The 21,642-nt window shown below is 51.0% G+C and overlaps 1 protein-coding gene across 1 annotated transcript in view; it reads right to left on the reverse strand.

Annotated features, from left to right (window-relative positions):
- LOC134750103 (bromodomain-containing protein 1) overlaps nt 1-21,642 on the reverse strand; it is a 33,932-nt gene that overhangs the window by 9,155 nt on the left and 3,135 nt on the right. The window contains exons 5-14 of the mRNA XM_063685198.1: nt 21,332-21,433; nt 19,922-20,060; nt 19,036-19,231; nt 16,088-16,307; nt 15,405-15,501; nt 14,698-14,875; nt 11,012-11,175; nt 10,277-10,500; nt 2,667-2,752; nt 1,461-1,578 (exon numbers count right to left, since the gene is read on the reverse strand). Coding sequence (XP_063541268.1) covers nt 1,461-1,578; nt 2,667-2,752; nt 10,277-10,500; nt 11,012-11,175; nt 14,698-14,875; nt 15,405-15,501; nt 16,088-16,307; nt 19,036-19,231; nt 19,922-20,060; nt 21,332-21,433 — 1,524 coding nt within the window. The remainder of the gene's footprint in view (nt 1-1,460; nt 1,579-2,666; nt 2,753-10,276; nt 10,501-11,011; nt 11,176-14,697; nt 14,876-15,404; nt 15,502-16,087; nt 16,308-19,035; nt 19,232-19,921; nt 20,061-21,331; nt 21,434-21,642) is intronic.

Below are 21,642 nucleotides of genomic sequence, written 5' to 3' on the forward strand. Positions count from 1 at the left end.
GCCTAAGACCCTAATCTGTTAAACAAAAGCCATCGTTTCTTTTATGTGAGCGGTCCCGTTGGCAAAGCAACAATGTCGTTTAAAAAGCAACTGTATCGTGGTAGTATTATGGTTCAAATCTATCACGATCAGAGATGTTAATTATTTGAAATAAATGCATTTGAAATACAAATACTAAATACAAAATACCTATTTCTTATTTTGTATTTTAAATACTTTTATCGAAAACTATTTTGTATTTTATTTCAAATACTAAAAAGTACACGTATTTTGCATTTTGAAAAACTTTAAAATACAAAATGCTTTTTTAGGGTTCCGTACCCAAAGGGTAAAAACGGGACCCTATTACTAAGACTCCGCTGTCCGTCTGTCCGTCTCTCTGTCACCAGGCTGTATCTTATGAACCGTGATAGCTAGACAGTTGAAATTTTCACAGATGATGTATTTCTGTTGCCGCTGTAACAACAAATACTAAAAACACCGGGCGTGTGTATACATTCGACGCGTTCGAAAGAAAAATAATTCTATTATTCTATCTTTCTCTGTCTCTAACAACTCTAGCTGTGATGTGACATTGACATTACCTTCGGAAGCGTTTAATTGCTAACAAATCAGTTAATGCGTGTGAGGCGCCTAATGAGCTCTACAGACCTTGCTAACATTCGCATATTAATTTATTTCGATACTTTGCCGGCTAAGTAAGACCAACAAATTCGATCAGTCATTCGAAATTTTATGCGATTACGGGAAATGTGTAGAACCTAAAAATTATATCATAATTAGGTGCAACTAATACAATCGATCGATCGATCGATCAAATGCCGCAATCTAGGAGAATCACATGCGATTTGTTGCAACAAGGATCTCCATAGAAACAGTACTGGTAGTGGTACCGCCGGCCACACCGTAGGAATATGAAAGACAGCCTGTTTAAACAATTAGTGGTACTGAAAACATAATTAAAGCCTGCAAAGATTTAAGGCTTTAACTGTTTCAAGTTCCTTTACCTTTCATTTTTACTTTTACAAAGTGAGGTATTTTATTTGAAATAAAAGTATTTTGAAAATACCTATTTTACATTTTGAACTTCAAATACCTTTTAGTGAAACTATTTTGTATTTTTATTTGAAATAGGTAAAATATCAAAGTATTTGCATTTTTTATTTAAATACATTACACTACCTATTTTTAACATATCTGATCACGATACAGTTGCTTTTTAAATGACACTGTTGTTTTGCCACGTGGCTAATTAGGGAGCTAACCCGCTCGCATTAAGGAAACAATGGATTTTGTTTAACAGATTAGGGTCTTAGGCGTAAAAAATCATTCGAGAAAATTCATACTAGGTATACGTTATACTGTAGTTTATCAGGTCGGTCACGACCGTGCCCTCGGGTACGATATGTGTGTGCGCGCGTCTGTGTGTGTGTATAGCTCACCCCGGTCCCCCCGGGCGCGGGACACGTTGCGCCCCCGGCCGCGCCCCCCGCGCCCGCGCCGCCCCCGCCCCCGCCCGCGCCCGCGCCACCAGTTCGCGTTCACTTTAGACTTCGACGCCACTGGTGAGCTCTCCCGCTATTGGATTTAAAAAAAAAAACATACATTATGCACAGATTTTAAAAGTAAAGATAGGCCCATTCATATAATTCCGAGCAAACATGCGCACCAACAAACTGGGCCACTTCGTAGTGCTCGTCTTTACGAAGTAATATAAGTATTTGCTATAAGTTACAAGACATTATTGCAGAAACTAAAAGCTACACTGAATAAGACATTGATGAGAATATGTCTCGAATGAGATTTGAACTCGCTACGACGGTTACGATTTTACTCTCTGGAAGACACACCAGGCCACTCGCTCTAAACATAACTGTGCTGTCGAAGCTTCGTAGAAAATTGACCGGTTTTGACCGGTAGGTGTTCCAAAGTGAACTCGCACGCCTCAATTTAAAGTGTGACGGTTCCTTTAATTAATTAAATTGTTCTTAGTTTTAGTATTGACATTTGAATTATGTTGTATATACCTGTCTATTTTGATTAATGTGTTGTAGGTATGTCCTAGAGTTTAAGGTATAAATTTGCATGCTACTATGTAGTTAATTATGTGTTACCTAATAACAAATAGCATAAGAACCATTGTATGTTTAAGGCAAATAAATGAAATGAAATTTAAAATTATATTTCCATCACATCAGGAAACTATTACAAAATTAGACGTAGGGTCAGATAGGACTTTTAAAAATACTCCTTCAGTCTGGGTTATCCCGACAGTTTTCAAACGCATTCGGAGTTATAACGTTTGACGGAAGCCCGTCATGGATTGGAAAGTGTTGGTAAATAAATAAATAAATATTACAGGACATTCTTACACAGATTGACTAAGTCCCACGGTAAGCTCAAGAAGGCTCGTGTTGTGAGTACTTAGAAAAAGATATATATAATATACAAATACATAGAAAACACCCAAATAAATGCCCTTACCGGGATTCGAACCCGGGAGCATCGGCATCACAGGCAGGGTCACTACCCACTATAGGCACGACCGGTCGTTAAAAACTACACTAAACTTTTTTTTTAAATGCCGCGACACCGGAGATATTACATGCGCGTTGCCGACCCTTTAAAAACCTGTACACTCCTTTTTTGAAGAACCCCAAACTTACGGTGTTATTGTCGTCGTCCGAGTCCCGGCGCGGGCTCCTGCGCGGCTCGGCGCGCCGGCGGCTGCGCGCGCGCGAGCTCCGCGTGTCTGAAACAATATATACAGATTTGGTTCTTACTGAGTTAACTGTACTCCTCCTGGTGGACCTGGCCCTGTCCCGCTCGCGCGGTGCCTCTCGCTCGGGGCTGGAGTCTGAGCACAGTTCTCACCGGCAGTGTTCCCGCTGTCGCTGCTGCTAGCCCTGCTCCGGCTCCGCCTCGAGTCGACGCTCCTCCTGGTGGACCTGGCCCTGTCCCGCTCGCGCGGTGCCTCTCGCTCGGGGCTGGAGTCTGAGCACAGTTCTCACCGGCAGTGTTCCCGCTGTCGCTGCTGCTAGCCCTGCTCCGGCTCCGCCTCGAGTCGACGCTCCTCCTGGTGGACCTGGCCCTGTCCCGCTCGCGCGGTGCCTCTCGCTCGGGGCTGGAGTCTGAGCACAGTTCTCACCGGCAGTGTTCCCGCTGTCGCTGCTGCTAGCCCTGCTCCGGCTCCGCCTCGAGTCGACGCTCCTCCTGGTGGACCTGGCCCTGTCCCGCTCGCGCGGTGCCTCTCGCTCGGGGCTGGAGTCTGAGCACAGTTCTCACCGGCAGTGTTCCCGCTGTCGCTGCTGCTAGCCCTGCTCCGGCTCCGCCTCGAGTCGACGCTCCTCCTGGTGGACCTGGCGCTGTCCCGCTCGCGCGGTGCCTCTCGCTCGGGGCTGGAGTCTGAGCACAGTTCTCACCGGCAGTGTTCCCGCTGTCGCTGCTGCTAGCCCTGCTCCGGCTCCGCCTCGAGTCGACGCTCCTCCTGGTGGACCTGGCCCTGTCCCGCTCGCGCGGTGCCTCTCGCTCGGGGCTGGAGTCTGAGCACAGTTCTCACCGGCAGTGTTCCCGCTGTCGCTGCTGCTAGCCCTGCTCCGGCTCCGCCTCGAGTCGACGCTCCTCCTGGTGGACCTGGCCCTGTCCCGCTCGCGCGGTGCCTCTCGCTCGGGGCTGGAGTCTGAGCACAGTTCTCACCGGCAGTGTTCCCGCTGTCGCTGCTGCTAGCCCTGCTCCGGCTCCGCCTCGAGTCGACGCTCCTCCTGGTGGACCTGGCCCTGTCCCGCTCGCGCGGTGCCTCTCGCTCGGGGCTGGAGTCTGAGCACAGTTCTCACCGGCAGTGTTCCCGCTGTCGCTGCTGCTAGCCCTGCTCCGGCTCCGCCTCGAGTCGACGCTCCTCCTGGTGGACCTGGCCCTGTCCCGCTCGCGCGGTGCCTCTCGCTCGGGGCTGGAGTCTGAGCACAGTTCTCACCGGCAGTGTTCCCGCTGTCGCTGCTGCTAGCCCTGCTCCGGCTCCGCCTCGAGTCGACGCTCCTCCTGGTGGACCTGGCCCTGTCCCGCTCGCGCGGTGCCTCTCGCTCGGGGCTGGAGTCTGAGCACAGTTCTCACCGGCAGTGTTCCCGCTGTCGCTGCTGCTAGCCCTGCTCCGGCTCCGCCTCGAGTCGACGCTCCTCCTGGTGGACCTGGCCCTGTCCCGCTCGCGCGGTGCCTCTCGCTCGGGGCTGGAGTCTGAGCACAGTTCTCACCGGCAGTGTTCCCGCTGTCGCTGCTGCTAGCCCTGCTCCGGCTCCGCCTCGAGTCGACGCTCCTCCTGGTGGACCTGGCCCTGTCCCGCTCGCGCGGTGCCTCTCGCTCGGGGCTGGAGTCTGAGCACAGTTCTCACCGGCAGTGTTCCCGCTGTCGCTGCTGCTAGCCCTGCTCCGGCTCCGCCTCGAGTCGACGCTCCTCCTAGTGGACCTGGCCCTGTCCCGCTCGCGCGGTGCCTCTCGCTCGGGGCTGGAGTCTGAGCACAGTTCTCACCGGCAGTGTTCCCGCTGTCGCTGCTGCTAGCCCTGCTCCGGCTCCGCCTCGAGTCGACGCTCCTCCTGGTGGACCTGGCCCTGTCCCGCTCGCGCGGTGCCTCTCGCTCGGGGCTGGAGTCTGAGCACAGTTCTCACCGGCAGTGTTCCCGCTGTCGCTGCTGCTAGCCCTGCTCCGGCTCCGCCTCGAGTCGACGCTCCTCCTGGTGGACCTGGCCCTGTCCCGCTCGCGCGGTGCCTCTCGCTCGGGGCTGGAGTCTGAGCACAGTTCTCACCGGCAGTGTTCCCGCTGTCGCTGCTGCTAGCCCTGCTCCGGCTCCGCCTCGAGTCGACGCTCCTCCTGGTGGACCTGGCCCTGTCCCGCTCGCGCGGTGCCTCTCGCTCGGGGCTGGAGTCTGAGCACAGTTCTCACCGGCAGTGTTCCCGCTGTCGCTGCTGCTAGCCCTGCTCCGGCTCCGCCTCGAGTCGACGCTCCTCCTGGTGGACCTGGCGCTGTCCCGCTCGCGCGGTGCCTCTCGCTCGGGGCTGGAGTCTGAGCACAGTTCTCACCGGCAGTGTTCCCGCTGTCGCTGCTGCTAGCCCTGCTCCGGCTCCGCCTCGAGTCGACGCTCCTCCTGGTGGACCTGGCCCTGTCCCGCTCGCGCGGTGCCTCTCGCTCGGGGCTGGAGTCTGAGCACAGTTCTCACCGGCAGTGTTCCCGCTGTCGCTGCTGCTAGCCCTGCTCCGGCTCCGCCTCGAGTCGACGCTCCTCCTGGTGGACCTGGCCCTGTCCCGCTCGCGCGGTGCCTCTCGCTCGGGGCTGGAGTCTGAGCACAGTTCTCACCGGCAGTGTTCCCGCTGTCGCTGCTGCTAGCCCTGCTCCGGCTCCGCCTCGAGTCGACGCTCCTCCTGGTGGACCTGGCCCTGTCCCGCTCGCGCGGTGCCTCTCGCTCGGGGCTGGAGTCTGAGCACAGTTCTCACCGGCAGTGTTCCCGCTGTCGCTGCTGCTAGCCCTGCTCCGGCTCCGCCTCGAGTCGACGCTCCTCCTGGTGGACCTGGCCCTGTCCCGCTCGCGCGGTGCCTCTCGCTCGGGGCTGGAGTCTGAGCACAGTTCTCACCGGCAGTGTTCCCGCTGTCGCTGCTGCTAGCCCTGCTCCGGCTCCGCCTCGAGTCGACGCTCCTCCTGGTGGACCTGGCCCTGTCCCGCTCGCGCGGTGCCTCTCGCTCGGGGCTGGAGTCTGAGCACAGTTCTCACCGGCAGTGTTCCCGCTGTCGCTGCTGCTAGCCCTGCTCCGGCTCCGCCTCGAGTCGACGCTCCTCCTGGTGGACCTGGCCCTGTCCCGCTCGCGCGGTGCCTCTCGCTCGGGGCTGGAGTCTGAGCACAGTTCTCACCGGCAGTGTTCCCGCTGTCGCTGCTGCTAGCCCTGCTCCGGCTCCGCCTCGAGTCGACGCTCCTCCTGGTGGACCTGGCCCTGTCCCGCTCGCGCGGTGCCTCTCGCTCGGGGCTGGAGTCTGAGCACAGTTCTCACCGGCAGTGTTCCCGCTGTCGCTGCTGCTAGCCCTGCTCCGGCTCCGCCTCGAGTCGACGCTCCTCCTGGTGGACCTGGCCCTGTCCCGCTCGCGCGGTGCCTCTCGCTCGGGGCTGGAGTCTGAGCACAGTTCTCACCGGCAGTGTTCCCGCTGTCGCTGCTGCTAGCCCTGCTCCGGCTCCGCCTCGAGTCGACGCTCCTCCTGGTGGACCTGGCCCTGTCCCGCTCGCGCGGTGCCTCTCGCTCGGGGCTGGAGTCTGAGCACAGTTCTCACCGGCAGTGTTCCCGCTGTCGCTGCTGCTAGCCCTGCTCCGGCTCCGCCTCGAGTCGACGCTCCTCCTGGTGGACCTGGCCCTGTCCCGCTCGCGCGGTGCCTCTCGCTCGGGGCTGGAGTCTGAGCACAGTTCTCACCGGCAGTGTTCCCGCTGTCGCTGCTGCTAGCCCTGCTCCGGCTCCGCCTCGAGTCGACGCTCCTCCTGGTGGACCTGGCGCTGTCCCGCTCGCGCGGTGCCTCTCGCTCGGGGCTGGAGTCTGAGCACAGTTCTCACCGGCAGTGTTCCCGCTGTCGCTGCTGCTAGCCCTGCTCCGGCTCCGCCTCGAGTCGACGCTCCTCCTGGTGGACCTGGCCCTGTCCCGCTCGCGCGGTGCCTCTCGCTCGGGGCTGGAGTCTGAGCACAGTTCTCACCGGCAGTGTTCCCGCTGTCGCTGCTGCTAGCCCTGCTCCGGCTCCGCCTCGAGTCGACGCTCCTCCTGGTGGACCTGGCCCTGTCCCGCTCGCGCGGTGCCTCTCGCTCGGGGCTGGAGTCTGAGCACAGTTCTCACCGGCAGTGTTCCCGCTGTCGCTGCTGCTAGCCCTGCTCCGGCTCCGCCTCGAGTCGACGCTCCTCCTGGTGGACCTGGCCCTGTCCCGCTCGCGCGGTGCCTCTCGCTCGGGGCTGGAGTCTGAGCACAGTTCTCACCGGCAGTGTTCCCGCTGTCGCTGCTGCTAGCCCTGCTCCGGCTCCGCCTCGAGTCGACGCTCCTCCTGGTGGACCTGGCCCTGTCCCGCTCGCGCGGTGCCTCTCGCTCGGGGCTGGAGTCTGAGCACAGTTCTCACCGGCAGTGTTTCCGCTGTCGCTGCTGCTAGCCCTGCTCCGGCTCCGCCTCGAGTCGACGCTCCTCCTGGTGGACCTGGCCCTGTCCCGCTCGCGCGGTGCCTCTCGCTCGGGGCTGGAGTCTGAGCACAGTTCTCACCGGCAGTGTTCCCGCTGTCGCTGCTGCTAGCCCTGCTCCGGCTCCGCCTCGAGTCGACGCTCCTCCTGGTGGACCTGGCCCTGTCCCGCTCGCGCGGTGCCTCTCGCTCGGGGCTGGAGTCTGAGCACAGTTCTCACCGGCAGTGTTCCCGCTGTCGCTGCTGCTAGCCCTGCTCCGGCTCCGCCTCGAGTCGACGCTCCTCCTGGTGGACCTGGCCCTGTCCCGCTCGCGCGGTGCCTCTCGCTCGGGGCTGGAGTCTGAGCACAGTTCTCACCGGCAGTGTTCCCGCTGTCGCTGCTGCTAGCCCTGCTCCGGCTCCGCCTCGAGTCGACGCTCCTCCTGGTGGACCTGGCCCTGTCCCGCTCGCGCGGTGCCTCTCGCTCGGGGCTGGAGTCTGAGCACAGTTCTCACCGGCAGTGTTCCCGCTGTCGCTGCTGCTAGCCCTGCTCCGGCTCCGCCTCGAGTCGACGCTCCTCCTGGTGGACCTGGCCCTGTCCCGCTCGCGCGGTGCCTCTCGCTCGGGGCTGGAGTCTGAGCACAGTTCTCACCGGCAGTGTTCCCGCTGTCGCTGCTGCTAGCCCTGCTCCGGCTCCGCCTCGAGTCGACGCTCCTCCTGGTGGACCTGGCCCTGTCCCGCTCGCGCGGTGCCTCTCGCTCGGGGCTGGAGTCTGAGCACAGTTCTCACCGGCAGTGTTCCGCTGTCGCTGCTGCTAGCCCTGCTCCGGCTCCGCCTCGAGTCGACGCTCCTCCTGGTGGACCTGGCCCTGTCCCGCTCGCGCGGTGCCTCTCGCTCGGGGCTGGAGTCTGAGCACAGTTCTCACCGGCAGTGTTCCCGCTGTCGCTGCTGCTAGCCCTGCTCCGGCTCCGCCTCGAGTCGACGCTCCTCCTGGTGGACCTGGCCCTGTCCCGCTCGCGCGGTGCCTCTCGCTCGGGGCTGGAGTCTGAGCACAGTTCTCACCGGCAGTGTTCCCGCTGTCGCTGCTGCTAGCCCTGCTCCGGCTCCGCCTCGAGTCGACGCTCCTCCTGGTGGACCTGGCCCTGTCCCGCTCGCGCGGTGCCTCTCGCTCGGGGCTGGAGTCTGAGCACAGTTCTCACCGGCAGTGTTTCCCGCTGTCTGTCGCTGCTGCTAGCCCTGCTCCGGCTCCGCCTCGAGTCGACGCTCCTCCTGGTGGACCTGGCCCTGTCCCGCTCGCGCGGTGCCTCTCGCTCGGGGCTGGAGTCTGAGCACAGTTCTCACCGGCAGTGTTCCCGCTGTCGCTGCTGCTAGCCCTGCTCCGGCTCCGCCTCGAGTCGACGCTCCTCCTGGTGGACCTGGCCCTGTCCCGCTCGCGCGGTGCCTCTCGCTCGGGGCTGGAGTCTGAGCACAGTTCTCACCGGCAGTGTTTCCGCTGTCGCTGCTGCTAGCCCTGCTCCGGGCTCCGCCTCGAGTCGACGCTCCTCCTGGTGGACCTGGCCCTGTCCCGCTCGCGCGGTGCCTCTCGCTCGGGGCTGGAGTCTGAGCACAGTTCTCACCGGCAGTGTTCCCGCTGTCGCTGCTGCTAGCCCTGCTCCGGCTCCGCCTCGAGTCGACGCTCCTCCTGGTGGACCTGGCCCTGTCCCGCTCGCGCGGTGCCTCTCGCTCGGGGCTGGAGTCTGAGCACAGTTCTCACCGGCAGTGTTCCCGCTGTCGCTGCTGCTAGCCCTGCTCCGGCTCCGCCTCGAGTCGACGCTCCTCCTGGTGGACCTGGCCCTGTCCCGCTCGCGCGGTGCCTCTCGCTCGGGCTGGAGTCTGAGCACAGTTCTCACCGGCAGTGTTCCCGCTGTCGCTGCTGCTAGCCCTGCTCCGGCTCCGCCTCGAGTCGACGCTCCTCCTGGTGGACCTGGCCCTGTCCCGCTCGCGCGGTGCCTCTCGCTCGGGGCTGGAGTCTGAGCACAGTTCTCACCGGCAGTGTTCCCGCTGTCGCTGCTGCTAGCCCTGCTCCGGCTCCGCCTCGAGTCGACGCTCCTCCTGGTGGACCTGGCCCTGTCCCGCTCGCGCGGTGCCTCTCGCTCGGGGCTGGAGTCTGAGCACAGTTCTCACCGGCAGTGTTCCCGCTGTCGCTGCTGCTAGCCCTGCTCCGGCTCCGCCTCGAGTCGACGCTCCTCCTGGTGGACCTGGCCCTGTCCCGCTCGCGCGGTGCCTCTCTCTCGGGGCTGGAGTCTGAGCACAGTTCTCACCGGCAGTGTTCCCGCTGTCGCTGCTGCTAGCCCTGCTCCGGCTCCGCCTCGAGTCGACGCTCCTCCTGGTGGACCTGGCCCTGTCCCGCTCGCGCGGTGCCTCTCGCTCGGGGCTGGAGTCTGAGCACAGTTCTCACCGGCAGTGTTCCCGCTGTCGCTGCTGCTAGCCCTGCTCCGGCTCCGCCTCGAGTCGACGCTCCTCCTGGTGGACCTGGCCCTGTCCCGCTCGCGCGGTGCCTCTCGCTCGGGGCTGGAGTCTGAGCACAGTTCTCACCGGCAGTGTTCCCGCTGTCGCTGCTGCTAGCCCTGCTCCGGCTCCGCCTCGAGTCGACGCTCCTCCTGGTGGACCTGGCCCTGTCCCGCTCGCGCGGTGCCTCTCGCTCGGGGCTGGAGTCTGAGCACAGTTCTCACCGGCAGTGTTCCCGCTGTCGCTGCTGCTAGCCCTGCTCCGGCTCCGCCTCGAGTCGACGCTCCTCCTGGTGGACCTGGCCCTGTCCCGCTCGCGCGGTGCCTCTCTCTCGGGGCTGGAGTCTGAGCACAGTTCTCACCGGCAGTGTTCCCGCTGTCGCTGCTGCTAGCCCTGCTCCGGCTCCGCCTCGAGTCGACGCTCCTCCTGGTGGACCTGGCCCTGTCCCGCTCGCGCGGTGCCTCTCGCTCGGGGCTGGAGTCTGAGCACAGTTCTCACCGGCAGTGTTCCCGCTGTCGCTGCTGCTAGCCCTGCTCCGGCTCCGCCTCGAGTCGACGCTCCTCCTGGTGGACCTGGCCCTGTCCCGCTCGCGCGGTGCCTCTCGCTCGGGGCTGGAGTCTGAGCACAGTTCTCACCGGCAGTGTTCCCGCTGTCGCTGCTGCTAGCCCTGCTCCGGCTCCGCCTCGAGTCGACGCTCCTCCTGGTGGACCTGGCCCTGTCCCGCTCGCGCGGTGCCTCTCGCTCGGGGCTGGAGTCGGCGTCGCCGGCGCCGGCGAGCTGCGGCATGCCGGCAGTGCGGACGTCGCGCCGCGCTTGGCGGAAGATCGGGAGGCACTGGGAGCGCATTTTTATTGCGGCCCTGGTAAAAAAAGGTAAACAAAACGTAATACTAGTTTGTCTTTGCTACTTTATTTTTCTTTAGACTATTCATAAAGGCGATTATAAGAAGCTGATTTTTAATGTGGCTGGCACTGTTTCATTATAAAGTTCGGATTCTTTTCCATCGGTCATTTTGGTCTCGAAGTTTTTGCGCAATGAAAAAGTTTTTAGGCCTGTCTTGTCGCATACAATTTTATGCAACTGCATTGTCAAAAGGGCGCTGTTATTTTCATGTATAGGGTGACAGTTTAGTATAGTATGAAAAAATTAGTTCCGCAGTGAAATTCCGCAACATGGCGCGTGATCATATATTCCTGGTCAGACTTTAATACAAATGGAATGAAATTGATATGTAACATGCGTTACAGGCGCCCGAGGGCATACGTGGTATGGCCTCTGACATATGTAAAGTAACTCACTTTGCTTGAAGCTTCTCTGCAGGGGAACATATGGGATGGACTCTCTTGCTGACCTTTTAAGTCTTTACTTACTTATAAAATACTGTGTCCTTGTTGTTATAGGCGAGGCAGTTGTCTATCATGAGCGTGAAGTCGGCTTCCACATCGTCTATGGTTTTGTACGCGCCGCGGTCTAACTTCTTTCCCATAGTGCTCAGGTCCATCGGGTGCTTCACTACCGTACTGTAGTCGGGCACCTGGATAATCAGAAAACATTACAGATACAGATTAGCTGACCTGACTTGGGCCCTATACCACTGGGCAGTAGAGCCATAGGACTGTGAGGGGGGAAAGTAGCCCGGGGATAATTCAGGACCACACACTTCAGTTTAACAGGACATAGCACAAGCATTTAATAAACATTACACATCCCAAACTATATTAAATACGTTTGATCCTAAAGAATATAAATATAAATTAAATTGTATCCCAAATAGTATTTTTCTAGCTCCGGTTGATTGTAGTGAAATTAAAAAGATTGTGTCCTCTTTGAAAAATAAAAAATCCTCGGGTCACGATAACATACCAATTCAAGTAGTCAAATCATGTGTGGACTATATTGCAGACCCTCTTGTGCACATTATAAATCTTACGCTTGAAACTGGAATATTCCCCGATGACCTTAAGAAAGCAATAATAAAACCACTTTTCAAGAAAGGAAACAAAACCAATATGAGCAACTATAGACCCATAGCCTTCTTACCTAGCTTTTCTAAAATTTTTGAAAAGGTGATACACAGTAGATTAACAAAGTTTCTTAACCAAAATAAAATTCTGAACTCATGCCAATTTGGCTTTCAAAAGGGGAAATCCACTACAACGGCCATATTCGAAACGTTAAAGCTTGTATGGGAAAGCGTAAACAGAAAAAAACCTTTGTGCCTCCCTCTTGATCGATATGTCAAAGGCTTTTGACTGCGTAAGCTTTGACATTCTTCTAAAACAGCTCGAAAATATACGAGGGCTGCCTTTTAAGTTCTGTCGTTTGCAAACCTCCCGTGATTGCATAAAAAAGAACTAGTGTCTTCTTAAAATATTTGAATTTAGAATTCCAAAACAAAAGAATGACTCGAAATCGGCCCAACCGTTTTAGTACAGCGTTCGTTCAAAGTTGACAAGTCAGTTGTGAAAATGGAAATTTCGAAGGAAAATTTACGTGCGATAATTTTTTACAACTTCAAAAGGGGCTTAACGCGACTTCAGTGCTTCGAAGAGTTGACTACGGTTTTCAATGATAAAGCACCATGCCTCCGGACTGTGGAACGCTGGTATTTAGAATTTCAACGTGGTTGCTCTAGTCTTGGTGATAGACATCGTGAAGGTCGACCAAAAACAGCCGTAACCCAGGAGAACATTGATGCTGTACGGCAACTGATCGTCGAAGATCGCCATGCGACATACCGTGAGATAGAAGCTTCCTTGAGTATTTCAGGGACCAGTGTTCACAGTATTTTGCATGATCAATTAGGCGTAAAAAAGTTGATCTCACGCTGGATACCACATTTACTCAGTGAAGACCAAAAAACGGCTCGCGTTCGATGGTGTCGCAAAACTCTGCGGCAATTCAACCGAGGAAACTCGAAACATGTTTACGACATTATCAGTGGTGACGAATCTTGGATATATGCCTACGATCCCGATTCTAAACAGCAGTCGACTGTTTGGGTGTTCCAAGATGAGCCAAAACCGACCAAAGTAATACGCTCACGGAGCACTTCGAAAAAAATGGTGGCCACGTTTGTGGCGAAAAGTGGCCACGTTGCCACCATCGTGCTCGAGGATCGTAAAACGGTTAATGCTGACTGGTATACCACTGTCTGTTTACCAGAAGTCATCGGCGAGTTTCGAAAAAATAACCCAAGACGTCGTATAAGACTGCACCACGATAATGCGAGCTCGCACACCGCCCGGCAAACAATTGCGTTTTTAAAAGAGCAAAACGTCGAAATTCTGGAACACCCCCGCCGTACAGTCCAGACTTAGCCCTAACGATTTTTTTACTTTTCCAAAAATCAAGCAACGACTTCGTGGTCAACGGTACCAGACGCCTGAAGAAGCGGTTGAGGCATACAAAATGGCCATTTTGGGGACCCCGACGTCGGACTGGAATAAGTGTTTCGAAAACTGGTTCGATCGAATGAAAAAGTGTATTACATATCACGGTGATTACTTTGAAAAACAATAAATACCATTGAACACTTAAATTGTCTTTAGTTTTTCCAAACGACACAACTTAAAAGGCAGCCCTCGTAGTAGTAAGAGGAAATGCTCTTCAACTATTTTACACTTATTTGTACAATAGACAGCAAGCTGTAGAAATTGTTAGTTATAATGCTCAGACAAAAACAGTTGCACAGGTACAGTCATCATTTGAAAAGGTTCAATTTGGAGTTCCCCAAGGATATATTCTCGGGCCACTTCTATTTTTAATCTACCTAAATGAACTTTTCCAAATATAGTTGATGTACCGTGTATTTTATATGCAGATGATGTTACTCTTTAACATAAACAAAAACAGTGTCCTAGTCCTAACAACAGTTTTAAAATGGCTAAACAGCCTTAACCTCCATGTCAACTTAGATAAAACTAAACTTATACAATTTAGAAATTATAAAACTGTGTCTGAATCTGTTGTAGTGTCAAATGCGAATACGTCAATAGATGACGTAAGCCATGTTAGTTTTCTCGGCGTTGAAATAGATACGCATTTAAATTGGAAGGCACATATAAACGAGATAAATAAAAAGATTTCTAGTAGGTGTTATGCTTTATCGATATTGTCAGAAACTTGTTCCGAAAAAATAGTTATCAGTGCATATTATGGAACAGTTTACCCACTACTTACGTACGGAGTAATTTTTTGGGGCAATTCTGTTGATGTTGATAAAACATTCATATTGCAGAAAAGATGTTTAAGAACTGTTTTTAGAATGTACACAGATGAATCGCTTCGTGACGTGTTTAGGGAAAAGCGCTTTTTGACACTTACCGGTATTTATATATGAATTAAGTCTATTTGTAAAAAATCACCCTAAACATTTCACAATGCGCTCATGCAAAGATAATATTAGATCGCAATATAAATATAATATGGTACTTCCGAGAGTTAGCACTTTAATATATAAAAAAAGCACATTCATATCCGCTATTAATGTCTTTAATCATCTGCCTAATGAAATAAAAAGCCTCGAAGGAAATACTTTTAAAAGATGCTTAAAAAAACTTTTTAATAGACAGAGTATTTTATAACCTAAAAGAATTTTATAACTGTAAACCTAAATGTATATTAAAATTTAGTTTAAGATTACTTAGTTTAAGATAAAATAAATTGTATGCCCGAAAAGGGTAAAACTATTGATACCCATAAAAAAATGTACCTAGCTATACTTCTTGTACCTACACAGTTTGAACAATAAATGTTTCTGATTTCTGATAACACTTAAGTTTGCTACACTTGAATATATACTGCTACAGAATTTGCGCTGCTGCGAGATCACAGACAAACAAATTTGCGTGAATCGCAGGTATAATATCATCATCATCAAATAGTATAAAAAATTATTACATGATTGAGTTATGGATATAAAAAATGGCTTAATGTTGAAGGCACTAAGAAAACTTTAATTTTACACAGATTAACTTTGACATTTAAACAATACACAGTCGCTAATGTAGGACGAGTAGCTTGTGTGCTAGATGTGTGTGTGTATAGTGGTCACCTCCAGCAGGTCGACGGGCTCGGTGAACACGTCGCTGTGGTCCCGCTGTCGCAGCATCCTCAGCAGCTTGTGTAGGACGGCCCGCTCGGGCCGGAGGTGGTGCAGGACCAGACGCTCCCACGCGCGAGTGTGTTCAGCCTTTAGGCGTTCGCGTTTGCGGACGAGTTCGCATAGGAGCCTGTGGGGAATTTTTGATTAATATAAAACATTCATGGCACTGCCGCCAAGTATAACTTGATTATTCCATTAAATGAATAACAATGCCATCTCGTTCGCAATGAAGCTAACCTTTTGAGGAAAATTGATAAGCCTGCAAGATTGCACGTATCCAAGAGAATCTGACGATTACTCCTGGGGCCGGATGCTGTATTCTAGATGTTATGGCGTCAGTGAAAGCTAGAGTCCGTAAATTTAATTTTGCACCGATTGAACAGGAACAAAGTGAGGGTGTGTAATTATAAACATAATATTTTCATAGAAATTACTACGACATTAATGACGACATTCCTACACTTTGACATTGCAAATGCCATGCAGAGCTTGGTCGGACTCTAAAGACGCTGGTTTAAATCCAATTTTTGTCGCCGGAGGACTTTTTGGTTCAGGAGTATTTTTAGTCACTACAAGACATGTTTGTTTTAATTATCTGGCAAGGCGTTTAGCGATAGTGATCGGTCTCAGATAAAGTGATTACACTGTGGACATACCTAGCTCTCTCTAAATCTTGGCGTATCCTTTGCCAATACTTCAGTTGGTTGCAAAGCTCTCGCACGTTGACTGTACCATCTTGAATGCCTCTGGTACCTGAAAAGAAAAAAACTTGTAAGGAAACAAGTAATATTGTTTACAGTACATATGGTGCTACTTTTTCGCACTAGTGCGGGAATGAGCACTTTTCGTGCATATGGGCCATATTTACTGTAAAACGTTGTACGATACACGTGCGAAAAGGTAATTCGCAACTCGTGTCGATTTAAAACACTCCCTGCGATCGTGTTTTAATTTATCGCCACTCATTTTGAATTTCCTCTTTTCCGCACTTGTATCGTAAATAACTATTATTTAATGACACTATACAGAGTGTAATTCCGTGCTGCTACGCGAATATGGTCTTAGACCTTCCCTTATTTTTTATTTCTTTAGATGACGTGTGAATAAAAGAGGTGCATATCTTAATTGCTGGCCGTGGGCCAGTATGTAACGCTCGCCCGGGAACAAAAAACTCATCCATTGCAACCAATCAGTCCTATCACTCTGTGAATTGTCTAAGTGGGCTACCTTATTTAAAGTTGTACACTATCATCGCCGATAGTGTGGAGGGGCCATAGGTTGACTATGGGCTAGCCACGCGCGTCAGTCGACGTCTCTGGCGGTAAAAGAGTTAACTGACCGTGGTGTGTGGTGGCGCTCTGCAGCCGTCTCAACAAAGGCACGCCGTTCCTGCTGCGCCGCTTCAGCGTCCAGTAGGCCAGCAGGCGCTTCATGAGCTGCGCGCGCGACGCGGGCGGCCCGTGCGCCAGCGCCGCCACCTCGGCCACGCGCTCGGCGGGCAGAGTGGGGACTAGCACCACTGGTGCCCAGGTCCGCTTCATTGCGAGGACGCGACGCGCCTGTGGGGTTAAACAACTCATTTCAATCCTTCTGATCATCACATGCATGGCTTCTTTAATCGTGTCATTTTTAGGATTCCGTGCCCAACGGGTAAAAATTACTAAGACTTAGCTGTCAGTCCGTCTGTCTGTCCAAATTCAAATGTTTTATTCATGATAAACTTAAAACTAAAATTACATACAAAAGTATACTAAAGCTATAGAAATTTATAAAATAGGTAGGAGTTAAAGTTTACCTCGAAATGGTCTCGCCTCAGCATAATGCTGAACCGAAGGTCAGCGCTGATCTTCCGGCGGGACCATTTTGGGTCACGATCGCAGCCGTACGACACGGCCCAACCATAAGCTGAACGCAGCCTTTGCAGCAGCGACCAGCGCCATCTTGTCTACTGTCTATGGCAGTACTTGACAATGTCATTATTGACAACAACATGTGTCTGAGAATAAGAAATGGCTATGCCGTACAACGCGATAAAATATATTTTTGCCTTTCATACGTTTAAATGTACAATTAACAAGAGATAAAACAAGTACAACAGAACAAAAGTGGTGATATTTACTTTGTCGAGGTGAAAGTTTCAGCAGTTGACCATGGAGTGATATAGTTGGGAGTTTATACTGTGCACTAAGGGAATTACATATACTCGTATTAAGGAAAATAAATAACGAGATAGCTACAAGAATATAACCACACGGGCAATTGTAATGTGGGACAGCTTAGAAATTCATTACAACAACAACTATATACAGACGCGTTGGGTGACCGTGTATAAAGGGCAGAAAAAACAGGTATACATTATTATTGACTTGGCTATATGTAAAATACGTAACTATGACTAAAATTATATTACATTATATTCTATTAAAATTATATTAAAAGCAACTTGTGTCATGTCGTAATGCCTCCTGTGACTGCTGGTGTTGAAGTATAAGTATTTTAAGTTTGGTTTTAAAACTTGTTAAACTTTGTAGGTTCCTGATTGGAGGGGGGATAATGTTCCAGCACTTGGTCGCTACATACCTAAAGCTCCCACGAAAAGCCGCCGACGCATGTTGAGGTGTCATCAATTGTACACTGCAATTGCGTGCTCCAAGTGACCTACGAGTGGACATCCATGACAACTTCTCGAAGAGATATGACGGGGATCTGTGTTTTACTACGCCAAAAAGGAGACCCGCTAGATGAAGCTTCTTCAGCATTTTTAGTATATTGTGTTTGTTCAGAAATGGAGAAACATGGGCCCTTGGAGGGATATTGAAGCAGAACCGGGCACAGGCATTTTGTACCCTTTGTATAAGTCGCTTAGTTTTTGATAAGAGACGCGGGCCATACACTAAGTCCATATAATTTAGTTTGGACAGAACAATAATAATAATAATAAAAGACGTTTATTCAAGAAGTTGTAACATAGGTACATAATAAAAGTACACGATAATGCTTACAAACTAATTGAAAGGGAAGGTGGCTCAGCTGATGTCTGTGCCAAAAAGGCTTCGGGGCACAGCAGCCCCAAAGGTTTTTAGCAACGGACGCTGTTATTCTGCCACCGCCGTAATTGTATCTAGCTAAGGACAGTATAAACATTTACACTATTACATATAGGACATGATAGCAAAACCAAACAATGCGCAGTGGATAAAAAAGTGCTAACTAAAGTGCTAAATTTAAATATCTATTGAGCAGGTCACTCAACCAAAAGTGTACGTTACTTCCTTTTGGAGGTCCAGTAAATCAGCCTTGCAACGTAGTTTGAAAACCGCCAGGGACTTACAGTTAACTACTGGTGGCGGCAAATTGTTCCAACACTTAGACGCAGCATAACGAAAACTGCCTCCAAATGACTGAAGCCGGAGTAGTGGAAGAGAGATACGCTCTTGTTGCTCACGCAAACCTTTCAACTTTCGGTTAGGCTTCCATTCAAGTTTACGCGCGAGATAGGGTGGAATACCAGATTGTTTAAGCGTAAATACCATTGCCGCAAGCTTTAATATTCTTCTGTGTGACATATTCAGTTTACCCGCTTTATTAAGGCTTTATTAACAAGTGTTTCAATTAATTGAATGCGCAATGTTTCATTAATAAATGGTCGTATATTATATCCATATCCAGTCCATCTGTCATCAGGCTGTATCTCATTCATCGTGATAGCTAGACAGTTCAAATTTTCACAGATGATGTATCAGATGTATTTCTGTTGCCGCTATAACAGCAAATACTAAAAACAGAATAAAATAAATATTTAAGTGGGGCTCCCGTACAACAAACGTGATTTTTTTGCCGTTTTTTGCGTAATGGTACGGAAACCTTCGTGCGCGAGTCCGACTCGCACTTGGCCGGTTTTTATTATTCGGAACATACCTACAACTTGAATTAGTTTTGATGGATTTAAAAAGAATTAGACTATTTTTCATATCACTTTGATAATTTGTCGCTTTGGTTTCATTGTACGGCACCGTAACCGCACCGGATCATATGCTTGTACGAATTTTATGCAAATTTCTTGACAAATTTTCTCCTACTATATAGGATATATTTGAATTCTACACAACAAAAGTACTAGAAATTGAATAATATCATTTAATGAAAATTGATAAAAGTTTACTCCATTGCTTGTTTGTGTACTGCTTATATTATAGGTGTAAACCCAACATGGCGACTGGAAATGACAACCGCGGCTCGGCGTTCTCGCAGTCCGCTATCTTGGACTGGCTTCCACTACAAACGTACCTGTTTGATCTTGTCCCGTCCCTTCTGCCTGATAGCCGACAAGTCTGACGGCTTGGCGTCGCCCTCGGCCTCGGCAGCGCGGCGCTCCTGCAGCACGTGCGCCGGCGTGTGCGCGTCGCAGTACGCCATCTTGGCGACCTGCACCGGCTGGCTGGGGTCCCGCCCGGCGCCTGCCGCCTCCATTTTCATGTATAATCTGGGAAGGGAATTCAAATTTAAGCGGAGGACGATACTGACCACTGAGGGGACTGTTGTTGTGGTCTTTGTGGGCGCTTTGAATGAACGCGATTTTAAGACACCCATACCTTATCCGAAAAAAAAAAGTTTAGAACAGAATAGATAGGTAATCTACATTTTGGCTTTTATACCAAGTATAAAAGTAGAAATTAAGCCTTTTCTTTAGAATCTCAGGAAATCCTATGGTTTATATTGTAAAGAAGACCTATGGAGTATATGCCGGCAAACACCCATTGGCAAAGAAATCGCGACACAAAAATGGAGATGTATAGGACATACTATTCGATTGGCTTTATCCGCTAACAAACTGTCCTCAGTTTGGCGGAGTATAAATATGTAAATACATTTTAAGTTTTAATGTGATAAACAAAAATGGGGGGGGGAAACGAATAACTCAACCATCGCTTTCGGTTGGAAACCGCCGGACGTAAGCCGTGGCCACGGGCGCTCTGTCCAGTGTCCACACGGTCCGTCATGAGTGAGCTACGAGCGGTAGGGTTGAGCTGAAGTTAGAAAGGCGTGGCGCGAGCTTGTGAAGGCCCTTTGCACCTCTGGGGTGCCATAGGACAACAACAACTATTCTTGCGCGAGAGAATAGTTTATCGCTAATCATTTTCTCGCTGTCAGTCGAAGAGCTATATCCGCTTACCCAGCCTGTTGTGCACAAGTGACATGGAAGGCAGAGTAGCAGTTGCTCTTGTGGCACTGGATGCAAGCGCCAGAGGCTCGCTGCTTGCACACCATGCATTGCAGCTTCCAACGGGCTGCTGGGATCATCTCGATCGAATCTATGATAAAGAAACAGATATATTTTAAGATTTTTAAGACAAGAAATAAAACTATGAAAACGGATTATATCGCGTATATTGAATTTATAATACATCCCGACGTTTCGAACTCTTTACAGCGTTCGTGGTCAACGGGTGACTGAGGAAAAATTACAAAATGCAAAAATACCCACATACTAAAATAATGAACAATCATAGACTACAAACTTTAAGGCTGGTTGTACATGCAAAATCGGTTCATAAGGCTAGTTATACACTATAATTATTTTTCAAGTAAAGATATATATATATACGCGATAAAAAAACTATGCCGGCTCCAACCCTACACCACGGACCCGAGAAGATTTAATTCCCTCCTAAATTGTAGGAGGGTATCCCAATATGGGACCGGCAACAAACTCGGCGGGACACATCTTTTCAAAAACATCAGAATGTCCAGCATCATCCAACACTACGGTCTCACAGTCTATGTCTCGCTTGCTCCTTTATCAGGTGGACTACAGGATCCCAAGCTGGTGGTAGAGAAAAGCCATCTTCCCTATTAAAGTTTGGATATTTCTTAATCTCAATGGCCTCGCGCAGCATTCTGGGTATGTAACGCTTCTCCTTGGCAAGAACCAGAGGCTTATCAAACTTGATTGAGTGATTGGCTTTATCCATGACATGCTCACAGACAGCAGACCTAGGTCGACGGTGCTTGACATCAGCTATGTGTTCCTTCACCCGAGTGGAAATGCTCCGTTTCGTCTGCCCGACATATGATAGGCCACACTGAATGAAGGAATCGCGGAATATCGCGGTAACCGAAGACAATATTATTTTTAAGACAAATTGATAACTTAAAAATTTGGTGGCAAGATAGTGGTACAACTCAGAAACTCTTTTAAGTGGTTTAATTTTATAGATCAATAGCACTGTCAGGGCTAGTGCTGCAGTTTTTATTGAAATAAAAGGTTTGTATTGCACATGTCGCTTGGTTTTTGAACATACCAGGATCCCGGGATTGGAAGCCCTATTCTGAACACAAGCTGTAAGAAATTGTAAGAGAGCCCCGCTTACACCCCACATCTTGGCTTCCTAATCTTACCCTGGACCACATGGACATGACTAAGGGCCAGTTGCACCAACCACAATTAGCGGACTGATCAACGTCACTCAGCAGAGAACTATGAAACTTCTCACACTATAGAATTTAGCGAGCGCTTTAACGGGAACCGATGGTTTGGTGCAACTGGCCCTATAACATCTTAACAAGGTCATGAACAACTCACCTATAGGCTCGAGAAACACGGTGTTTGCAAAACGAACTTCAGGTATCCAGAGGGCGCAGACCACGTGGGCCCACGTGCCTTGGTCCGTCTGCTTGAAGGCTCCTATGATATGCAAAAATATTTATTAAGTATAGCAAAATAAATGAAAGGCGACTAACAATGTCAGTGGTACACTGCGATCTGCCATATACATCAGATTGTTAAACACGCCCGGTAAAATACACTGAGAACCAGATCGTTAGGCTTTATATTTAATTTCGATCGCGGCAAATCGCAATGTGTGAATAGGTAGGTCTCGTAATCCGCCTCGC

This window comes from Cydia strobilella, chromosome 19, assembly GCF_947568885.1.
Source record: "Cydia strobilella chromosome 19, ilCydStro3.1, whole genome shotgun sequence".
Taxonomy (NCBI): Eukaryota; Metazoa; Arthropoda; class Insecta; order Lepidoptera; family Tortricidae; genus Cydia; species Cydia strobilella.